Source organism: Tyto alba, unplaced genomic scaffold (genome assembly GCF_018691265.1).
Source record: "Tyto alba isolate M040663 unplaced genomic scaffold, T.alba_DEE_v4.0 Super-Scaffold_29, whole genome shotgun sequence".
NCBI lineage: Eukaryota > Metazoa > Chordata > Aves > Strigiformes > Tytonidae > Tyto > Tyto alba.
The window spans coordinates 3,167,386-3,189,342 of NW_024881303.1; the positions used below are offsets into that span (position 1 = coordinate 3,167,386).

General features: G+C 44.9%; 2 protein-coding genes across 4 annotated transcripts; one reads left to right on the top strand and one right to left on the bottom strand.

Moving 5' to 3' along the window:
• Positions 1-1,647: 1,647 nt before the first annotated feature.
• On the bottom strand, positions 1,648-17,994 carry L2HGDH (L-2-hydroxyglutarate dehydrogenase). Its single transcript, XM_042799164.1, has 10 exons — positions 17,848-17,994; positions 17,593-17,708; positions 15,593-15,744; positions 13,007-13,138; positions 10,716-10,878; positions 10,137-10,171; positions 8,465-8,632; positions 6,407-6,564; positions 5,045-5,176; positions 1,648-4,078 (listed from the first exon to the last, which is right to left on the bottom strand). Exons 1-10 carry the CDS (start codon positions 17,922-17,924, stop codon positions 3,883-3,885), a joined length of 1,329 nt encoding a protein of 442 aa, XP_042655098.1. The 5' UTR covers positions 17,925-17,994; the 3' UTR covers positions 1,648-3,882.
• DMAC2L (distal membrane arm assembly component 2 like) lies at positions 17,933-21,831 on the top strand. 3 transcript variants are annotated; one of them, XM_042799169.1, is made up of 5 exons: positions 17,933-18,012; positions 18,280-18,389; positions 19,467-19,675; positions 20,557-20,728; positions 21,701-21,831. In XM_042799169.1, the coding sequence occupies exons 2-5, from the start codon at positions 18,286-18,288 to the stop codon at positions 21,813-21,815; spliced, it is 600 nt and encodes a 199-aa protein (XP_042655103.1). In that variant the 5' UTR covers positions 17,933-18,012; positions 18,280-18,285; the 3' UTR covers positions 21,816-21,831. The 3 variants fall into 3 exon arrangements, with proteins under 3 accessions (XP_042655103.1, XP_042655102.1, XP_032858900.2); XM_042799168.1 differs by lacking the exon at positions 17,933-18,012 and having other exon boundaries at positions 18,285-18,389; positions 19,369-19,675; XM_033003009.2 differs by lacking the exon at positions 17,933-18,012 and having other exon boundaries at positions 18,302-18,389; positions 19,412-19,675.
• The last annotated feature ends 126 nt before the right edge of the window (positions 21,832-21,957 follow it).

Below are 21,957 nucleotides of genomic sequence, written 5' to 3' on the forward strand. Positions count from 1 at the left end.
GCCCTTCCCCGCCCACCAGCGCGGCGCCCCCTGCCGGTCGCGGCGGGACGCGCAGGGGAGGAACGCTAACGGCAGGTAACGCCGCCCACAGCCCGCGCGGCCGGGCTGCTCTCAGCCTTCCCGCTCCCCTCACGCCTCCCGGTTTCTCCCAGCCTCCCCGCTTCCCTCACGCCTTCCCGTTTCCATCAGCCTCCCCGCTCCCCTCACGCCTCCCCGCTTCCCTCACGCCTCCCGGTTTCCCCCAGCCTCCCTGCTTCCCCCAGCCTCCCTGCTTCCCTCACGCCTCCCCGCTCCCCTCACGCCTCCCCGCTCCCCTCACGCCTCCCGGTTTCCCCCAGCCTCCCTGCTTCCCTCACGCCTTCCCGTTTCCATCAGCCTCCCCGCTCCCCTCACGCCTCCCGGCTTCCCTCAGGCCTCCCCGTTCGTTCCCCTCACGCCTTGCTGGCACCAGCCACAGCCAGAACCACGGTCCTGGTAGATGGCAGCGGCAGCAGCTCCGGTGCTCAGTCACCTGCCAGCAGCAGCCGTCCTAGCCCCAGGCAGTTTTCCTCCCTCCCCCGGCAAACGCTGGCTGTCACTGTTCCATCCACCCCCTTGAACCCACTCCAGCCAAACTTTCCCTCATTTTCCTTCCGATGGCAATGTATTCAAATCTCACACCTTGTATATCCCCTCCCCATCCCTTTTAAGACTTGCCTACAAAGGGAATGGAGAAATTAAATCAGAAAAAAGTGCCTTTCTGACAGCACTAGTGCGATCCTTTCTTATGACAGGTTTCCCAGAGGAGACAGGCGCTTGCAGAGTCATTGACAGCTCCTTGTGCTCTGTGGTCTTAACCTTCCGGCTGCATCAGAGCAGCCTGGGAGGTTTCCAACAAAATACTTATTTTCTGTGGGAAGACACTTGTTGCTCAAACCCAAACTGTGAGCAAAAAGAAGAAGGTAATCCCAAATGCAGCTTCAAGATAACTGTGGGGAGATCCACAAACCAGTTTGGACGGGCAGGATGCTCGGTCTGGAAGACATTCCAGGTTGGGTGAACCCCTCACCCAGCGCTTTATTCCCCCTCACAGCCCCAAAACGCCCATGTTCTCCAAGATGTGATGTCCTTCTCTTCTCCAGAGAGCCTGAACAGCTCCAAGGTGCAGCAGCGGTGACCAGACACACTGAGGTGCCCTCAAGGAGCTGATTTTCCCAAGAGCAGCCATCCGGTAAGCCATGGCTTGGGGCACTATGTAATTTCTTTGAAACATTTAAAACAAATATATATATGCCATACTCTTCCCAGAATTTAGGTCTGACCTTACAGGGCACTTTTGGGGAATAAAGTGTGTTTGTTCAAAGCTGTCCCTAATGCATTTATTCAGGATTTCAATATTTACCATTCCACGTGCCATTACGGGTTCAGATCAGGCTTAAGACTAGTTCTGCCCACTGTATACATATCGGTGTGAGAAAAAGCTGTGAACTGTGATACGCATAGATAAGATACAGCTACTTTAGGAAGACAAGCTTGGTCATGTATGTGTCCCCTAAATAAAGTAATTCCTATTATATAGAACTATATCCTGCCTAATTCAGATGAGAATTAGAAAATACCAGTGAGACTTTTCTGTAAGTCAGGAGAAACACACAGACTTTACAGCAATTAAAAAAAAAAACAACCACGCAATTTTAATCATAATAAAGAAAGGCACAGTTATTAAGCCATCCAAGTCAATTAGACCCTTTTGGAAAATATTTTCACACATTTTCACACTTCACAGGCAACAAGATTTATGTTTGAAACACCATTATCATAATTCTCTGAAGTTATTCCTTTTAAAAAGGTTTATAACTTTATCGATAAAAATATAAATATTTCACAGAATGCTACATAAAGATTCATAATTTAAAATCTTCTGTTAACCACTACCCCAAAATCATCATCTCCTGAGAGTAAAAAGTACAGCAGACTGAACAGTTAAATGTGCTGACTTAAGATTCACCATAGTGTATGACTGCTTTACATTTTAATGTTCTTTATTCTGTTAATACATGTTAGGGCCACACCTCGTGTGGGAGGAAGTGGCTTTTGCAATCCTTTTGTAGTATTTACTGTTGACAGGCAACACTTCTGGTGGGGAGTGAAGATATGATTGTTCCATTGTCAAGATACAACTTTCACACAGCCGTATGGCGTTTTAGCATTTGGAATATCTGAATCTCTGTCTAGTGTCATTGTGGCTAAGAATAATGACCAAAGCTCTTATTTGAAGGGCTTATTATTTGAATTTCCAGGTTGTCCTTATAGGGGAATCACTTTTCTGGTAAAGTAGATGTCACCAGGGAAAAAAAAAAAAAACAAAAAAACAAAAAAGGACAAGTTAAGCCCTTTCTCTCTCAAAAGAAGCTCAGCTCTGTACAGTAAAAACATCAGCTAGCACACCTGACCTCCTATGCTAACACACTCCCTCATGAATGTCAGAGGAGTACAGAAAGTAACTTTAAAAAAAATGAGTATGGCAAATTGCCTGGTAGCAAACTACCCACAATTATCTGTATTACCCAACATCCTGTGAACATCTGCTTTAAAAGTATTCTCAAGTACTTTGTCCCTGGGGCCACATAATTCTTTTTTGTAGCAATTATGCAGAACACACCAAGATACTCAGTGAGCTTAGTACCTAACTCGTTTAACATCTCTAGTTTAAAGCACATTCTCCACACAGACTCTCCTCCAGGTGCACCTTTGATAAAACTTCAAATATCAATAAGAGATCAGAAGAGTAACCAGCACTTTCTAAGCTCCCCTCTTGCCAGCCATGGGGGAAATAGGAAGCCTTCCTGACTCACTGCTGTTCGGGCTCCAAGGGAAGCAGCATGCAACATGACTCAATTAAGACAGGTTTCTGTAGCTTCCCTCCCTTCACATTTGCTTTTACAAAGACCATTTCCACTGCATTGCTCAACATGCTGTACAGAGATAAGCTCCTTTTGCGTTACCAGTATTCAAAGGAAAAAAAAAACTCAAACCACTGAAGTAGTTTCTGATCGGTGATGACTTCCTAGATTTAAGTTAAATGAAAAATGACTGCATATGTACACAATTTAATTACAGTTCTAGAAAAAAAGAGACAGAGATCAGATAGATGGTGTATCTGAACTGCATATCTAAATTGACTTGGATTTGGTAAACCCTTGTTAGGCATATTTTTCTCTGAAATACTCTACATTAATGTGGAAGACTCTGAAAATTGTTTCCAGTCTTTGACAAAGCCCTTAATTCCGTATCAGCAGAACCCTTAAGCAGGGTTTATCCTCCTGTCTCCATTATTTTAACATAAGTAGGGACTGTAGACTCCAAACCAATTTCAGTGGAGTCAGAGAGAAAGCACGCAGAGCCACCCCATGCTTGTGGTTTTCCAGAGGACCGACCACCTCTCCAGAGTGCGAGGAGGAGATGATGTTTAGCCCAGAGGCGTGGGAAGTCCGTGTGAGCAACCCCACCACAGAGGCTCTTCCTGCTCCACCTAAAGGCCTTCTACCGTTGGAAAGACCTTCACTCTGTGCCTGGCACCCGCCCCTCCACAGGTTGTTTCTGCTCAGGTGGACAAACCTTTACTGCAAACGGGGCTGTTTGCTTCTTTCTTGCAGACAGCTGTACCACACCAGGTCTTACCAGGCACCCTAACTCCTTTATTCGTGAAGCTGGGAAGTCGTGGGCTGGCAAAGGCAAACATTTCAAGTGCTGGTTTTGCACTGCGTAGCTATACCAGTGCTGATCTTGCAAGCAACATGTTGCCTGTTTTATCTTTGTCATGAAAGGCTGCAGAGTTCATTCAATGCAGACAAGCTGCTACACATACAAGAAGGGTAAAACTGTACTACACCTGGCAATCATTCACAATTCAAATCTTCGCTTCACTTCATCTGCAATCATTTTTGCAATGGCAAGGGAGGAGGTAGCAGCAGGAGAAGGGGCATTTCTGACATGAAGAATTCTGCTTCCAATATCTCCACTGCCTCCATCAAATACAAAGTCATCTACCAAATTTCCATCACTGTCCAATGCTTGAGCTCTCACTCCAGATGGACCCCTGCAAAATAAAGGAGCTCACCATTAGAAACAAAATGTTTTATGAAGTAAGAAAATCAATTCTGTTCTGACCTTGTGAAGGTGCCCAGGGAAACAGCAGAAAAGGCAGACTGTGGAATCAAAGCCCAGTCAGGCTTTTGGGGGAGCACAGGGAAGTTTAACACTCGTGAGTCAGTGGGAGATGTCTCGCAGTCATTACGGTAAGACAAGGGCAGGTAGCCAAGCAGAGGATCTTATGTATCTTTCCTGGTTGTGAAGTTACTTTCCTCCACACACACACACAAACATGCCTTCTCTTTCCAAAAAGGAAACCCTTTGTTCTGAAACAGCAAGCCTTGTCAAACATGAATTTCTTGCCAATGGTATACTGCCTGAGCTGGCAGTAAACTCCCTTTTACCACGCTCAAGCTTTTCTTATTCTGGATTTTCTGCCTGCAAATGTTTGGACAGTTAAACCCACCTCCATGTACCTAAATGCCTCATCTTTCCTTACAAGTCTCTTCAGTTCCTTCATGTTTCTGAACTCCTTTGAATTAGTTTCCACACAGTAAAAAGCTGAATACGATTTTATTGACATGATTAAACTAAGTCAATATTCACTCACTAGCAGCTCGCAGTCTGGCTTCCCCTCTGAATTTCATTAGTGTTTTGCCTTCTTTGTGAACTCAGATTATGTTCAGCCTCCTGAATGTGTCACTAGGATAAAGGGACTTTTTTGTGAATATATCACAACTGTGAATTTCAGTCTATGGAGAGTGTAGAAAGTCACACAATATTCATCAAACTTGACTATACACAAGCAAACACAACATAAAAGAACTTCCTGTAGAAAGTATCTAAATGCTTCTATGCTTTGGTAGCATATTTTGGAGGAGGAAGTAAGTAAGCTAATGCTACATTTGCTGCTGTTAAAAATAAGAGATTTATCAAGGCCCTGGGTGTTGCTAGCAAGGGAAGTTTTCTTTACCTGAGTACATCATTGATCGTAACCTCAGGAATGAACTTCTGAAGTTGCTTCACTTGTGCACTAAGGAAACACGCTCTGTACATTTCACTCAGTCCATAAGACAAGTTTCTCAGCACAAGCTTCCATAACCCACTGCAGAGAGAAAAAATAACTGCAGTAAGACCAAATCTTGCATGATAAATGCAGCCATGTCAAACTAATACTGAGAAGGTATCAAACGCAACTGCATGGCAAAAGTTTCCATTCCCAACATCAGTAAGCAGATCAATGCTATCTACTTGAGAAATATGTTTGTCCTTCCCTGCTTCAACAAACCTTGTTTACACAGCTATAGCACTGCATTTACATTACTTCTCTGACAATTAACTCTCAATTCTAGTCCTTCCCATGCCCACGATTCTTCTCTGGTCCAGTCAAATGGCGAGAGACTGAAAACACACATGCACGAGGGAAGACAGACATGCCACTTGAGACTTTTTTCCACAATCATTATGGAAAGATCATCACACTCCTAAAACCCTCGGCTTTCAGTCAATGAATCTTGCTGTGTCTTTGCAAATCTTGTTTGCTTGCTTTGCTTTCCTCAAGTCTTCCAGTATAAAAATCTATAGACAATGATCAAGATGCTTTCAACTCTTTAATAAACTGCATTAAATTGAGCTGTTTGCCAGAAAGCCATTTTCCAGTTCCCTGACTCGTTTTTCAGCCTTTCCTGGGATCCTCCCCAATACTGTCACCTTCCTTTTCAAGTCTAATTTCTAAAATTGAGCTCTTGGTAATGGTCCATCCAGCTCCTCATAGAGAAGAAGATTTCTCTCAACCTCTACCGATACTCTGTTTATTGATGTTTGCCACTTTAGCAACAATTCCCAATTCCTCTGACATGCTTTCTAAGACAGCTTCCCAGTCTGCATTCATGGACCTTAAACATATTTCCTAGCACTTGGGCATTTTTTAAATGCATATTGATGGTCTGACGCAGTTTAACACGGCAACTCCAACCACTCTGTTTTCTCTTCTCCAAGCATCCTCTGCATGTATTTTAATCACACTGTCTAGGTTGATTAAAATATTAAGCTGCATTGGACCTAAACCAACCCTGGAAGAGCTCTACTAGTAACAACATGGCTCACCAGTACCTCCCGATGAGTAGCCACATTCTCAGACCAGCTAAGACATGTCTTGGCAGTTTATGAAAATTCAAATATTAGATCGCATGAAATCAAATGTCTTGGAGAAGTCCACCCTCATCAGCACAACTGTCTTTAAACACACCAAAAACTTGGCAAAAGCAGGCTTTTTGACAAGAACAAGCTGACATTTAAATAACTGTGTTCAGCAGACAAAAAGTCAAGATATTACCTGTACATTACAGCATCTAAAAAGTCTCCAATGCTGAAGTCAAACAATTTGTAGCCCTCTCGCTTAAAGGCTAGTACTGCATTAGGACCAAGCCAAACACTGCCATCCATTCTGGGAGTGAAATGAAATCCCAGAAAAGGGAACCGAGGGTTGGGAACCTAAAGCGGGATACAACAGTTATTACAGCTGTTATAAACCAGGTCAGAGAAACAGCCATGCAGCCCCTCAAGCCAACACACTCATCCAGGAAACATGGAAAACATTTGTGAGGAGGAAAGTACAGACACTTACAGTTTACTGTGTGAGAGAGTGAATAAAACAAGCCAAAACACAGTAAAGCGGTTGACCTCCCAGTAAATGCAAATAACTATTTTTAAACGAATAAGTGAAAAAGGAAGTAAATTTGCCATTTTATTTCCAATCACTACAACAAAATTTGAGACACATAACCACACAGTTGGCTCCTGCACTGGTTTTTCTGCTTGTTAGTTGTGCAGTTACAGCATGTAACTAATTTAAAACACGGAAGAACAGAGCAGGGCCAAGTAAGGCTGCATCTTAGGTAAAAACAAAACAAACAACAGAAAAAGAAGTACACACGATTTCTCAGGATATAAATCAACCCACAACAAAACCGACGACACACTAATGCTATTCACCAGTAGTAATTATACTGCAATAAAATAGGTTATAAAGTATTAGGAAAACCTCACCATTCCTGTATTGCTCAAAACAACATGCAGTTAGCAAGCCTGATTAATGCTAATAATAAGTATCTGCAGTTTCTTTTTTGCCTGCAAATGGAATACAGTGTAATTGTGTGTGAAGGCTGAAACAGAAATAAGCCGTCTATATGCTGATACAAGTATTAAATAAGCACACCTCTTTACAAGCTGGTACTTCAAGATCTTTAGCAATTTAGAAAAGGTGACTACAGAGTTGACTGTGTATAGACTGAAATTAAGTACTGGGCGTTTGTCAAAAAACAGTATTGTTGTGACTAAAAATTGCTTTAAGATATGTTCATTTTCTGTATTCAGTGCACTGTTTTTCCTGTTAAAAATATTTTTTAATACTTTCAAAGCACAGTGCAACCACTCCACAAACTACCTTGCATTTCTAGTAATGTACCACTGTATTGTCATACAATTTTCTAATCTTATTACTGTATTTGGTCATAACAAAAAATTTCAAAGGGTACAAAGCTCTCCTCACACAGCCATGAAACAAGGCTGGAAGGTACCCTGCCATCCCAGCCAGTTCCACCCTCCCATCCCAAGGCGGGATCCTGGATCACTCCCGGGTGAGAAGAGGTCGGACAAACACCCAATGCCCAGGGTTCCGCAATTTCCCTAGGGCGACCTGCTCCAGTGTTCAGCAGGCAAATCTAGGCTCATACTCAGAAAGGCGGTATTTCTATGTTCTGCATGAATTAACCAGTCTGTGCTAGCCTAGGAATTCTCTCTTCTTGCTTGCTGTCTTCACTGTTTGTCTGGGATTGCTCCTCTTCATCACACTATTTGTCTATATTAGATGGTAGGAAGCTTGTCCTTTTTCTCCCATGTCTATTTTTCTGTCATCTAAAGTAAAGCTAATTCAAAGAAGAGGTTGAAAGGCAACTAGCTAAATCTGAGCTCTGGGTATTAACACGCAACATTAAACCCTACACCTAAGTAATTAATTATTTACTGTTGTCCCTCATTGACTTCAGAATCCTGCCTACAGATTTATTTTGTAACATAAGGAAAGGCAGGCGTTTGTGGGTGTGTGGCTATCGTGTTTCCTTCTTTCCCTATTAAAAAAACAAAAGCAAAAAAACCCCCAACAACAAAAACACAAATAAAAAAGTCAACTGGCAATAACTTCCCACACAGTACTTCTACCTGTTCCTCAAGAATTAACAAAAACAAGCTCTCCTGTCAGAAAGGAACTTAATATATGTCCACATGTTGTGCCTATCTGCAGTCTAGCAAAAATAACCATGTAATATTGCCCTTACTTCTGTACTTTTAGCAGTTTTTAGAGTACACTGTGAAAGACAAACAAGAGAGTACATACCGGATAAATATTTCCTTTAACCATATAGCACTTTTCTGGTTTTAGCACCAAATAATCTCCACGGAAGGGTACAATACGTGGTTCAGGGCTGCAGCCACTGATCTCAGACAGGCGGTCTGAGTAAAGTCCTGCGCAGGTCACAATGTGCTGACAGTAGATTTCCTCACCCTGTGGAAAACAAAACAAAACAAACCACAGAAAAATTCAACTTATCTGCTAAAAAAAACACCCATCACCTACAAGCCTTGGAAAAAAAATGAGTCAAGACCAGAAAGAAAACCAACCATATTTGCAAAAGGAGGCAGAAATATTTAATTGTTTAATTGAGTTCTTTAGAATATTCCCAGGAGGAGAACTATTCTAAAATGGCAAATCACTGGGCAGGTGGGAGTGGAAGAATCTTTACAGAAGGGTGGCAGGGAGGGGAAGAAAAAAACCCAGAATTTAAAGAAAACATGTTACCAATTCTCAATCTCCCTTCAAGCACGCTTACTGTACAGGGAAGAGGCCCAATGCATCAGTGTCAGAGACTCTGCTCCTCCAGCAAACCAAGTGCCTCCCCCGGCGCTCCCTCATCCCCGCACCCTGCAAAGCCCCGGTGCCAGGCTCGCCCGCAGCTCCCGGCCGGGCCTGCAGTGCCAGAGAGCGCATGCTCGGGGAGCGGGGCAGCTAAGCAGCCACAATACTTTTGGTTAAATAAGGCTGTCAACAGATTTTGCCCCATGCACTGCGAATGGTCATACTACTGAACGGTAACTTATCCGGAAAGCTACGCAAGTTCATAGCACATGGCTGTGGAGAGCTGTTAAAACATGTAAACACCTTACCATCTAAATAAGTCAATACAATCACAAACTATTATCTAGCGATCTATATAGCTCACAGTATTTATTTTCAAATACTATGGGGTTTTTCTTCAACCAAAAACGTCTCCATAAAAACAGTAACATATATATTTCTGTGAGTAGTCTCTCACAGTATTTGGTGAGAGAATCTAACAGATTTTGGAAGCTACTTTTGAATGAAAGAACAGAAATAGAACACAAAAGCAGCAGCACTAGCTATTAAGCGGGAGTGAGGTGGTGTTTTTTTGTCTTCCCCACCCTGCCAGAGAAGAGTCCAGATATTCTCTCCTAAAAGTGAAAAGGTTACAACTACCTTTCCTGTCCAACATTAACTGACTTGCAGGAATGACACCACTATATGAACCTGTTTTACTAAATTGGCTTGTGGCTTTCTAATGATAAAATGATTCTAAATGCCTCCTTATCATTTTTATAGATGCCAAAGAGCAAAAGCAAACATGAAAATAGGTGTTTCTCACCGAATGATTAATTCATGAAAGGAGATCTTGGAAACAACAAGCATAAGAATGTGCAAATAAAGAAGATAAGGGATATACACAGTTAAACATAAGTTAGGCAGCAGAAAGAGAAAGTTATACTTTCATTATTATTCCCACTACACAGTAAAATCTGAACGTGCTCATTGTTATGAATTGATTGCAGTTGTTTTATAAAAGCAGTCCTAGATGACAGCGACCATGTTACTAAACAGCAGCTTTTTAACTTATTTTAGAGAGGTGATTAATCCACCAGGACTCAACAAAAACTCTTAATAAAAGGAGAAACAGCTTCCTGTTAAGCAATTAAATCTTCAGCTTAGTTCTTACCTTTGAGTTCCTAACAATGACTGGGTATTTTAGTCCTGTAATAGAATGAGACAAGAGAAGGAATTAACAAAACATGTAACAGAAAACTGACAGAACAAGCAGCTTGTCACAGTGAAGGATTCTTCCACCGGAATATCTTCAAGCTATGGAGCAACTACTGTTGGACATAACTGATGTTGAAGGACATAACTATTTATGAATCAATAGGGTTTTTTTATTCTTCCGTATGTGTACCAGCACAGATCCAACCTGTCTTCCAGGATAAAGAAAAAGCACTATCACAAGAATATACATGCAGTATTCAGCCAAATCTGATTTCAGCAGGAGAGAACAACCTTCTTCCTCAATTTTGCTATCATTTTCTTCCATCAGCTTTAAATGTTGCAGCTGAAGGGTGACCTGCCCTTGAAAAAAAAAAAAAAGTGAGCTTGCTCAATACTCTCACTAACATAAATTTGCCTTTGTCTCATCCCTATGAGACAGGAAAGGTTCAGAAAAAAAATTCCAGTTAAAGTGAACACACTTTGAACAAAATCTTTGGCAGGCCTCTAGTAAATGGATGGCAAAAAACTGCCTTACCATCTTCACTTTCCGAAGAACTTTCTTTAGCCATCTCCATGTTTGTAACTTCAAAATCAGTCAAGATCGTCCCACCTGCTTCCTGGAAGTCTTCAGCATAGGACTGGGCCACTTGTTTATAATTCACAATGCCAGTATAGGGAGAATCGAGGGCCATCAGACCCTGTATTAAGATACAGCAGAACAGTGAAGTCTGTATGTGGAATTGGTCTTCAATACAGAAAATATTTCATCTGGAATAATGTGCATTGCTGCTGAGAAAGGAGTACTGCTGTCACCCCATCCCTGGCTGCTTGCTCCTACTCTCTCCACGTGCCAGCTCCAGTGTTCGTGTTTCCTAACAACTAATATGGCGAAAACCACTTACGGTGGATTAAATGATCATGTAACTACAGCATAAACAAGTCTTCTTGACAGATCACTTAATGATAAAACAGGTTACCTAACCTTGGTTTCAGCTAATATGTATTTATTTTTCACCATGCACTATGCAATTCCACCTTCAAACGGTCACTTGGGAGCTCTACTTGACACATGGCTGTTGCCAACACCTCCTGGGAGGCTGAAATACATCATCTCAACACTTACTGCATTGCACATCAGAGAGAAAAATCTCTTCTGAATTAGACAACAGCCTATACTTGTCCAAGCAGAAAGCAAGGTTCAAGCCCAGTGTGTAGCTAGAACTTTTAATGTTTCTCAGAGACTTTTTACTATCTTTATACCAAAAAGGATCGGTTTCTCACATAATTCTTGTCACGCTAGACGGCATCACAATATTTACCTAGTTTCAGCTACAAAATAAGGATAGTAGGCCTGCTATATCTCAGAGAGATGCTGCAAGTGTAACTACACTAAAAGACAATAGCAGTGGCCATTTACATGCCCAGGACAGCCTGAATGGTTGGTAAAACTGTGCAGTGCACAAAACCTTCCTCCCCACTTGATCTACAGCACAGTGTTTGTAACACCACTCAAGTTCCCTTTGCTTACGAGGAAAGGACTCAGTTCAGGAAGCCAAAGCAAGTGAAGTAAGACCCATCTGAATCTACTCATTTTCAGCAGTAAATGCTCAGCTGGATCTTGAACATGCAAAGAATGTTTTAAGGAGAGGATACAAAATGTTTATGAGGAAAAAAGATAAAAAAAATTCCTCTCCAGAAAATTTTTGTCTGTACCTACAACCATTCATAAACAATGAGTCATGCAGCTGCAGCAACAGCACGCTGCCAGATGAAACAGTAAAGGGAATTGATATCCAGATTTTCCTTTCAATCAAAGATGTACTGAACAACAACAAATCTGTATTCCATAAACTACTCCCATTTCTCCTGCTGTGAAAATAAACAAGCGGAGAAGTGCTACATAACAATCACATGTATGGGAAGCAACTAGATTGAAATTGGCTTGATCCAAATCTGCACTTACACATGGGAAGGAATTTTCACTGCTGCACTATCCAGCTTTACTGCAAATTAAATAATTTTAGTGGGAAGGAACAGAATCATCTCAGCATAAACTCAGATATAGCAGCTCTAACCTCGGCAAAGGAAAATCTGCCTATCAACAACAAAAACATATAAGCAAGCACCTGTAAGGAAAAAGGGGAAAAAAAAAAGATTAAAAAAATATAAGAATAAAAATCACTCATCGTCATTGGTGAGAGAACTGGGGTGGTTTCTGAGTATGTACATCAAGGATGACACGTCTGTGTAAAGCTGGGAAAAGGATGAAGTTTAAAGATCAGTCCTGCACAGGAATTAAGGGACTACAGAGTCTCTTTGACTCAACTCTGACTCCTTTTGTAGGCTGCAAGTGAAATGGATTACCTGCTCTCTAATTTGTGAATGCTGGCCCTTATGAACAGCCAAAACATCATCTGCAATTAGTGCCGCAGCAGCTCTTTATGACTTCAGCACGCAGAGAATGGATGAACTATGAACTGATGAGCAAGAGAAAGAGAATGGGCGAGCAGGAGAAACCTGGGGTGAAAGTAAACACCGCCAAGAAAGATTCTATAGGTTCACTTTACGCTGTGTTAGACCTGGTCTGATGTGTATGTAATGGCAAATGCATATGAAGGATTGGGCTGAGCTAGAAAGTTCCAGAAATAAATGGATACACCTATTTTTGTTGACAATTATATTTCTTCTGGGTTTTCAGGCTCTTTTGAACTTGTCACCCATGCAAATTACCCCAAGGCCAGAAACATATTACTGTTGAATTAAAAACAAATGTCACCTGAGAAACTGATATCTTATACACTAAGTAAAAATAAGCAAATCCCTTACCCTGCAGAAGGGTTCTTTTGCTTGTATTTCTTTTGCTCCAATCAGTTTCAGACCTCGAACGTTGTTCTGCAGCCCTCTTTCATACAGAGCTTTGAGTCTTGGAATTTCATCATGTTCAACGGCTACAATTAGCTTCAGAAAAGATAACAAGGCATACCAGTGAGCAAAACGTACAAAGCCAGTTCAGGTTTGGCATCAAGCCCGAGTTAACAAGCAAGGAGTAGTGAATGAGTGAACTGCAAATTATAATTCAAGGGGGGGCAAAACACGGTTTGTGCCATTAGTTGCACAAGAATCTATAAATACCTGTTATTATTGAGAAAGCACCAACATATTAAGGAGAGTGAAAAACAAATGTTAAATGGTAGTGTGAGTTACTATCAATGGATAATATTTGCTAAGAGTACCATCAGACTACAAATCTGAATGTGAAAAAGGAGAATATGATTTTAAGGAGCCACTGGGATACTCCCGAAAATAAAACTGAACTTAACCCAAGATGTACAAATCTCAGTCTTGATAAGAGAGTAAGGATGTGTTCTGACATGGTGTCTAAACTGAACTGTACCAGCTTCACTTTATTTCACCATGCAGTCAGCTCACAACTATCACCAGAGATTTACTCAGGCTATGAATTACCTGTGCCAGGTTTGCACGGACCATACTACTCTGAGGCCGAGCTCAGGTTTGGAAACACAGGCATCTCTGCATTGAGAAGGCACAGCGTTCTCCAAGCCTGGGGCTGCTTTACGTAAAATTGGCTGTAAAGCCTCACCATCCTCTTCCCTGGAACAAACACTGCTGGGTCAGCGCTAACCCTGCCCAGCCTCAAACTGACTCCTGCAGAGCAAGTCTGCTGTCTTGGTGCTCCCAGCTGAGAGCAGGCTTGTAAGGTCAGGTGTCTGGCTGTGCAAATCCACAGTGCCATCTTGTGACCAGCGCTGCAGCCGAGGGAGCGCAGCGCGGCGCGGCCAGGCCAAGCAGCACCCGCGCTGGTGCGGGGCCCATCAACGCTGCCCCATCCAGGGATCTCCACTCTGCACCCCAGAGCTGGTCCAGATTCGCACCCAGTGGGTGCTGAGCTAGGGAGCCCTGAAGTGGCACTTGTCACATCAGATAGGGTCTGCGTGGCACTTTTAAGAGAAAAGGCCGGTGGCTTGTGCTGTCCAGGGTGTTTATGAGCAACCTGGAAAGGGGCAACCAGGGTGGTGAGAAAGTCGGGTGATGGTTTAAAGTTGACCCAAGGTGGTTCAGACAAGAGCTGACTGTAAAGAACCGCAGAGGGACCTTCTGGGTGAACGAGCAACTATCAAAATGGCAGATGAAATTCAATGCAGGTAAATCTGAAATGATGATCACAGAAAAAGCAGTCTCGGCTTCAAGTATAAAATGATGGAATCCAAGTCCAAAGTTGTCACTCAGGATCAAGACCTTGGGAATAGGACAGACAATCCAGCTCAATGCCTAGTGACAGCTGAAAAGCCTGAAACTGAATGTTAGGAACAACTCAGAAAAGGATACAGGGTAATACAGAGAACTTTACTATTTCACTGCAAAAATCCGGGGTCTGACCACACCTTGAACGCTGTGTGCAGCTGTGGCCCTCATCTTATATCAAAGGTACCTTAAACTAGAAACGGTTCAGAGAACAAAGACAGGATGGAGAGTCGTGAAAAAGCTTCTCTAAGAGGAATGACTGAGCAGACTAATGCTCACCAACTGGAAGGGATGACTTTGGGAGAGGAGGGGATATAATAAAATTATGTGCAAGTTGGCGAGCATGAGCGCAGATGAACTGCTCACCACCTCTTCCAACACAGGGGCTAGAGGCCATCAGAGGAAGCTTGCAGGAGCCAGTTTCAAAACGCTGTAACTTCACGCTTTGGGTTGTTGATCTCTGGAACTGCTCACTGAAGTATGCTCTGATGCAAAAGCTTTTAATTGAAAGATACTTGGAAGAGAAATCCATTGAGAGTCACCATGGACAAAACAGATCAGGCTCAGAAAATAACCTGAGCTGAAAATAGTTGGAAGCTGGGGGAATTAATAATCTGCTTCTCCTGTTCTTATTCCTTCCTGAGTCTCTGTATACAGACACTTCCAGAAACAGGACATAGGGTTGGGTAGACCCCGAGCAGAATCAGTACAGCCACTCTTCTGTCTCCAGCATTTCAGGCTGTGTTAGGTGGATGTAACATGGCATAAATACATGGAGCTGTCTTCAAGTCACCGTGTCTTTTCAGAGCCTGATATGCCAAGAGGCATGGTGTGCACATACCGAGAGCCTCTGGGTTCCCTGGAGCTACACAGGTGCCCCTCCATGGGACTTGGCTTCCACCATTACCTGGGGTATTTCAGCTCAGCCCACAGATAAGAAGAATTATTATTTAGGCCCAAAAAAGAAACTGATTTGAGCTGCTGGAAAGAAGAAAACAAAAAGACACATACATCCTGAAGGTAGTAAGCATTGCAGAAACTCATCTCTTGAGAGAAAGACCACAACCAGGCCTGTGCTATACATTGTAACACACATTATATAGTCTCAGTTTCCAAAGGTAAAGTGAGAACCCGCAGCAGTTCCTATACCTTCCCACACTGTTTATATGGTATTCCCTTCTGGTCACAGTACTCGTAGCAGAGGGCTGCACCCTGCACACACAGCTTAGCTTTCAGAGATCCAGGTTTGTAGTAAATTCCACTGTGAATCACACCACTGTTATGTCCACTCTGGTGGTGAGCTAAATAGAAAGAAAAATACGTTATTACAACACATATTCCCATGATTGGTTTATACCTTAATTACTTCAGCTGTCAGAAGAGAGAGCAATTTGAAGTCCTGCCCTAAATCAGCATTACAACAAGAGATGCTCAAATAAGGTAACTGCACAGCAAACACAATTCCTCCCTTGGTCTCAAAAGGCTAGAAAAATACTGACACGGCAAGATCTAGTTAATAATAAACCATCACAGCCTGCAATGTGTTGAATCAACATGAAAAAAAAAAAAAAAATCACGAGTCTTTCCTCCAAGAGCTACAACTGCAGGCCAGTCAATTCAAATCTTCTACATGGTAAAATTAATTTTAAGAAATTCAATTTTTAAGATGAAATTCATCCTTAAAGGCCTCATCTAACATCATGTCTATGCAATCCTCAATTTCTTTGGATGTGCTTCAGGCCTGGTAGGCCTTTCAAGTATTTGTGAACGGGATGAGGTTGCTACTTCCTCTCTGTAACCAAGTATAAAACAGAGGTGAAAAATATCACAAACATTTTTACTGAATTAATTTGGGCAGGTTCTCCCTCTTAATGTATTGACTCCCAAAGGTCATTACTCCTTTGCACTCACACAACTGTTAAGGACTTCACGTATGCCCCATCTTGGTGATAAAAAGCCACTTCATCTCATACATATAACATCTCAAGAGCAACATCTAGCCTGGCCGATGGAGCTATTCAAAGTGAGAGCTTGGGCTCTCAGGTCTTATTTTGCTCTGACATGATCCCTTGGAGTTGCTCCTACCTACCCTGAGCAACAGGCACACCTGCATAAGCACTTGGTGTGAAAAGACCGCTTATGATGAACCTGTGCTTGTACTTGAGTGAGCCAGAGAAGCTTTCAATGAAGCAACACGGCTCGTTCTTTCTTATTTCAAAGGCAGGACAGATGCCCAGGTGCCGAGTGCCTCAAGATTTCCCGTGTCAGCAGGCAACACTGGGAGCTGTGCCATTTTACTCCGGCTAATGCTGGGTCAGAAACTACCGCTATCTTCCCAGTTCCCCCTGTGTTACTTCCTTGCCTTCGACCTCCTGTGCAAATGACAGCACCTTGAACAGCATGTACAGGGATATCCAGAAACACGGGGCAAATGACTGTAGTTTACAAGTTCTGGCAGTTAACAGGCCGGTGTAGACTGCCCAAACCAGCAGCTCCCAGACATTTTTAAGCAGCTCTACTTCCTGACTCACTCTCTCTACCTACCAACCGTCACTGCTGTTCTCTCCTCATGCCCCACCAAAAAGCCATCCTGGCACTATTTCTCAGCTCGTGCTCTCTGCCTCCTGCTCGTGCAGCACCAAACGGGACCTGCCCTTGCCCCTCTGCAACCTGCACTGCTCCCTATTTGAGTCCCACACCCTCCTTGGCCTTTTCCCCCCAAACCCCTGCTGCTGCTGTCCTTGGCTGTTTCCCTCAAAATCCCTGCTGCTGCTGGAGCCCCAGGCCAGGAAGACCCGCTGCTTTCAAACAACGAAGCGACAACGTTCAGTCTTTTCTTAGAGTCCTAAGTCCCAGCAGCGAAACACAGACTGATGACAACTCTAATTCTCCACTGACAGGCGCATCCTTGGGCAAAGAGAGGAAGAAACCCCCGGTCAGGGCAAAGCCTGTGGTGCCTGGAAACGAAGATGCTCGTCCCAGGCTGGAATCCATCGCTCACTTCAGCGCCAAAGGCAGATGCTCTCCCACCCGCAAGCTGAGCTTCCCTTCGCAGGTTATGTTGGTGAAGTAGTGAGGTTTTGGCGAGCGTGTGCTTCCTGGCAGACCGACACCGGGCAAGCCCGAACGCACGGGCGAGGAAGACGCACCTAGCTCCTTCTCCTTCTCCAGCACGGCGAAGGCGAGCGAGGGGTGCCGGCGGACGAGCTCCCGGGCGGAGGCCAGCCCCACGATTCCCGCGCCCACCACCGCCACGTCGAAAGTGCTGCGCAGAGACAGATCACGGGCCGTGAGCGCCGGCCGCCCCTCTCCCGCCACGGCCGCCCTCCCCGCCGTGAGGGAAGCGCTGAGGGGGCGGCGGGGCCCGGGCAGGGCCGCTCCCCGCTCCCGCCCCGCGGCCTCACCTGCGCTGGCGGCGCTGGGCCCGCCACGGCGCCGCGGCCCCGCCGCCCGCCAGCGGCCGCAGCAGCGCCGGCGCCATCTTAGGGGCGGCGATACGCGGCGGGCCGGGCTCCTCCTCTGCAACCCCCTCCGCGGCGGCCGGGGAGGGAGGGACGGGACGGGCCGAGGTCCGCGCCTGGTTCGCCCGCTCGGCTCTCGGGGGCAGCCCGGCGGGAGGGAGGGAGGGAGGGAATCCCGGGGAGGGCGGCGGGGCGAGCGCGGAGGCGGCGGCGGGGGCTCCCCTCAGGGCACCAGCCCCCGCGGCTCCCCCTGCAGCCGCCCTGCCCGCGGGGCTGGCGGCGGCGCGTTAGGCCTTGAGGGGAAGCCGGCTGCGGGCCGCCCTCCCCGCGGCTTCGGGAGCGGGTAACATCCCCGCTTCCCCTCTCTCCTCCCAGAACGCGATGCTCTGGGGAAGAATCGCGCCGCCGGTGCGCAGGCTAAGCGAGCTGCCGCCGCCGGGCACCTGCAGACGCTTCTGGGGATGGCTGAATGCCGTGTTCAACAAGTAAGAGGGATGCGGGGCCCGCGTGTCCCCTGCGCGGGTTGTGAAGTGGGGACCGTTAAGTCCCGCAGCTGGAGAGGATATTTTCTATTATCAGCGCTCTTCTTTTCCCCCAGACCGCGTGTTGATGCGTGGCAGGGGCCGTTCCCTACCTCTTCCTAGGTCCAAAGCTGTGGCCTTCCAGGGGAAGGCGTGTGCTTTGCTCCCCTCCCCAGGGTGACCGAGGCGAGCTGGCAGTGTGGATTCTTGCCTTAAATGCTGGTCTTCCTTTGACCCCCAAATCAATTTAAGCCACAAGCACAACCATGCCACCTTATTCAGAAAAGCACCTAACCAACCCGTCGTTTATAGAGATCCAGCCACATAAGGGTTTCACATTTACTTTTAGAACAATAAAGCATCTCCTCTGTGAAACTCTGCCCAGAACTTTTGCCAGTAGCTAATAGTTTTGCCTTATGTCTTCTAGCTCTGTGGAAAGGGTTGCATGGCTTAGCTGATTGCAGTAACGGGGTGGGAAGCTCAACCAGACATGAGGCTCTTCCAGGTCTCTGCTTCTGTTTTCAGCGTTCCTCAGCAGACTAAGAAAGATATCCTTTCCCTGAATGCACCCAAGGACTTTAACTAATTGCTGAAGTGTGTCTTTTTGAAAAATTGTAATTGTTGAGGAAAAAAAGGCTTCAGGAATGACATTCACGTGACAGACAATGAGACATTTTTATATAAGCAAAATATGTTTCGGAGGCAAATTTGCAGTTGTAAAGCCTTATTCTGGATAGGGAACGGCACTTTTTCTCTCCTTACAGGCATGGAAGGAAACAATCAGAAGGGTTAAGTCAAGCTGCATTTGTATTCTTCCTATTTTTACGAAAAACATCTGCCATGTAAAACAAGTTAAAAAGCCCTTATGCTAGACTGATTAAGAACCAGTTTGCTCCAAATAATTCCAGTAAATCATATTCTTACTTTTTTGACATCTTACCAGGCACGTAACCAAGTGTTTGTTGTGTTGTATTATTATCGTCAAGACAATAAAGCAGCCACGTTACGGAAAGCGTGTGAATGCTCTCCCTGTCTCGGCAGAGTGGACTACGACCGCATAGAAGCCGTCGGCCCTGACAGGGCAGCTTCAGAGTGGCTGCTGCGCTGTGGTGCCCTGGTGCGCTACCGGGGCTATCAGAAATGGCAGCAGGACTACAGCGGCCTCCCAACAGGGCCCTTGGGGAAATACAAGATTGAAGCGATTAATGCCACCGAGTCTTGCATCATGTACAGAGGATTTGACTATTTGGGTAACGTAGCCACGGCTGTGCAAAGATTATACTGAACAGCCTTGGTTCTTTCTGTTGCATCAAAATATGAACAACCAGGTCATTTTCTCATTCCTTAGTAAGATATAGAGAAATATTTTGGCTTGTTTTTTTTTTCCCTTAAAATGACTCTACAAATATTCAGCTGTTCCTAAGATTTTGCTGGAGCTGTGGTGTGAAGCAGAAAGATACTGAGAACTTTATCAGCCCTTACCTGAAGTGACGGTAGACCTAAGGAATTGCGAGAAAGATTTGCTACCTCATTGAGTTCATAGTTAAGTAGTTGGTAGCAAAAAGCACTACTTTAAATATTATTTTTCTTCTAAATCAAGTGATGTTTTTGGTGTCTGTGAAGTCATAATACCACTGGAGGCATTTATGGAGGCCTGGAGGCATACTACTCTGGGCATTTATGATGTCTTCAAAGACAAAAAAATATATTAAGCTCTCAGTTTCTTACAGAATAAAAAGATTAAAAGAGTGTTTCAAGTCTCCTTTAAATAACAAAAAACAAAATGGGGAACAGACCATGTTATTTTTTCATTGGCAGGGGACCTTGAATTTCCTGCATTAGTACGTTCCTAAATCAGAGCCACTGTTTATCACCCAACCTTGTAGAGTTTTTTTGTCACTCGCCCACATCAAAGCTCTTAGACTCTTACCAAAAGGATTCAAACCCTGGAGTTTTCATATATTTGAAGTACTGCAAAGGGACTTTGGCAGTGCATTGTGTGTTGCAGCCCCACCGTGAAAAGGAGCGTGTTGCTGCGTGGGTTTGGAGGCAGTTACTAAATTGAGAATTTAACAACCAGTACAGGTTGTTCCTGGTATTCCAAAGCAAATACTCGTTTTTGTCTTTCCAGATGGTCTTGAACACGTTACAGAAATCAAGCTGCAGAAGTGTATTTACATACAGGACCAGTGTCTGCAGAGGCTCAGCGAGACGAAGAACCTGCAGAAGAGTCTCCTCCAGCTGCGGATAATTTCCTGCGGGAATGTCACAGATAAAGGCATCATTGCACTTCACAAGCTGACGTACGTGAGCTGCTGAGCTCTCCTTGCTCCCTGGTTGTTCCCTCCCTGCAGTTTGGGGGTTACGTTGCCTGGAAGGGCTGAAGTCTGAGTGTTTCTGGGCTGTGTCGGATGCGTGTGGGGACTGACCTGGATGACAGCCTGGCAGGGCTAAGTGTTTCTGCAGGCGTGCTTGAAGACACTCTGGTGGGTAGCTCTGCAAAGACGGGTGGATCGACGCACACACACTGAGGCTGTTGCCAGGGTGTTGTGAGCTGAGAAAAGCCGGAACCCTCCGCTGCGGTCCCTGAATCCGTGGTGATGCTCCTCCCTTCAGAGCTGAGCGCAGCACCCCCCCCGTTTCCGCGGGCGGCAGCTCGTGGGGTGGCGGTTGCGGCACAAACTAGAGCGGGAGGCGCGCTCCCCGCCCCGGCACGGCCTTTGCCAGAGCAGCCAACGCGTGCGGCTTCCCTTGCGTTGGGCGCACGGGGCGGGTTTTGCTTGGGGACAAAGGGACGATCGCCGAGGTTTCTCCTCCTGCCCGCCCTCTGCAGCTGCTTTTCAGGGCAGGCTTCGACGGGGCCCCGTCGCTTGTGTCTCTCCGCACCTCACGCTGCTGCCTGTCACGCCGTTACCTCCTGCTCGCTCTGACCTTCAAGGTCTGAAAGTTCCTATTACCTACAGAAAGTTATTATTAAGGACTTTATTATTTACATTAAAATAACTTGTACTAAATTGCTATTATTCCACGCTACTTAGTACGAAGGAAGCTTCCCGATGTGGGGGTCCGGGATCTCTTTCTGAGCTGTGTGTGTAGAGGGACTGAGCTTATGGTGAGCTAAAAACTTTAAGCGCCCACTTCAGAAAAAAAGCTTCCATTAGAACCAGTAACCTTTTTAAATACTCAAAATAACTACGGTAGAGTAATCCTTTGTCTAATTTCTGTGTCAACAGTTAAATAGTAGTTGCTGACTTTTCTTTTTTAAATATTTATAGGAACCTTGAATATTTGTATCTGAGTGACCTTCCCGGAATAAGAGAGAAAGAAACCACTGTTCGCATCCTTCAGCAGGCACTGCCAAACCTGGAGCTGGAGCTGGATCTGGAATAAACACAATTGCAGATAACTGAGATGTATTTGAATTTCTGTGTTGCATAAATGAAGTTGTAGACGCTACTGCATTTCCAGGTATGGAGATAAGCCCAGATCTCCCAATCCAGCCTTAAAAGCCGGATGCAATCTTTTATGCAAT

Excerpts from the sequence above, each read along its gene's own strand:
- DMAC2L (XM_042799168.1), top strand. The coding sequence starts at position 18,366 with ATGGCTGAATGCCGTGTTCAACAA. Across the intron at positions 18,390-19,368 it reads CTGAATGCCGTGTTCAACAA|GCACGTAACCAAGTGTTTGT; the intron begins GTAAGAGGGATG and ends ACATCTTACCAG. Across the intron at positions 20,729-21,700 it reads ATTGCACTTCACAAGCTGAC|GAACCTTGAATATTTGTATC; the intron begins GTACGTGAGCTG and ends AAATATTTATAG.
- L2HGDH (XM_042799164.1), bottom strand. The coding sequence starts at position 17,924 with ATGGCGCCGGCGCTGCTGCGGCCGCTGGCGGGCGGCGGGGCCGCGGCG. Across the intron at positions 17,709-17,847 it reads GCCCAGCGCCGCCAGCGCAG|CACTTTCGACGTGGCGGTGG; the intron begins GTGAGGCCGCGG and ends GTCTCTGCGCAG. Across the intron at positions 13,139-15,592 it reads CATATAAACAGTGTGGGAAG|CTAATTGTAGCCGTTGAACA; the intron begins GTATAGGAACTG and ends TCTTTTCTGAAG.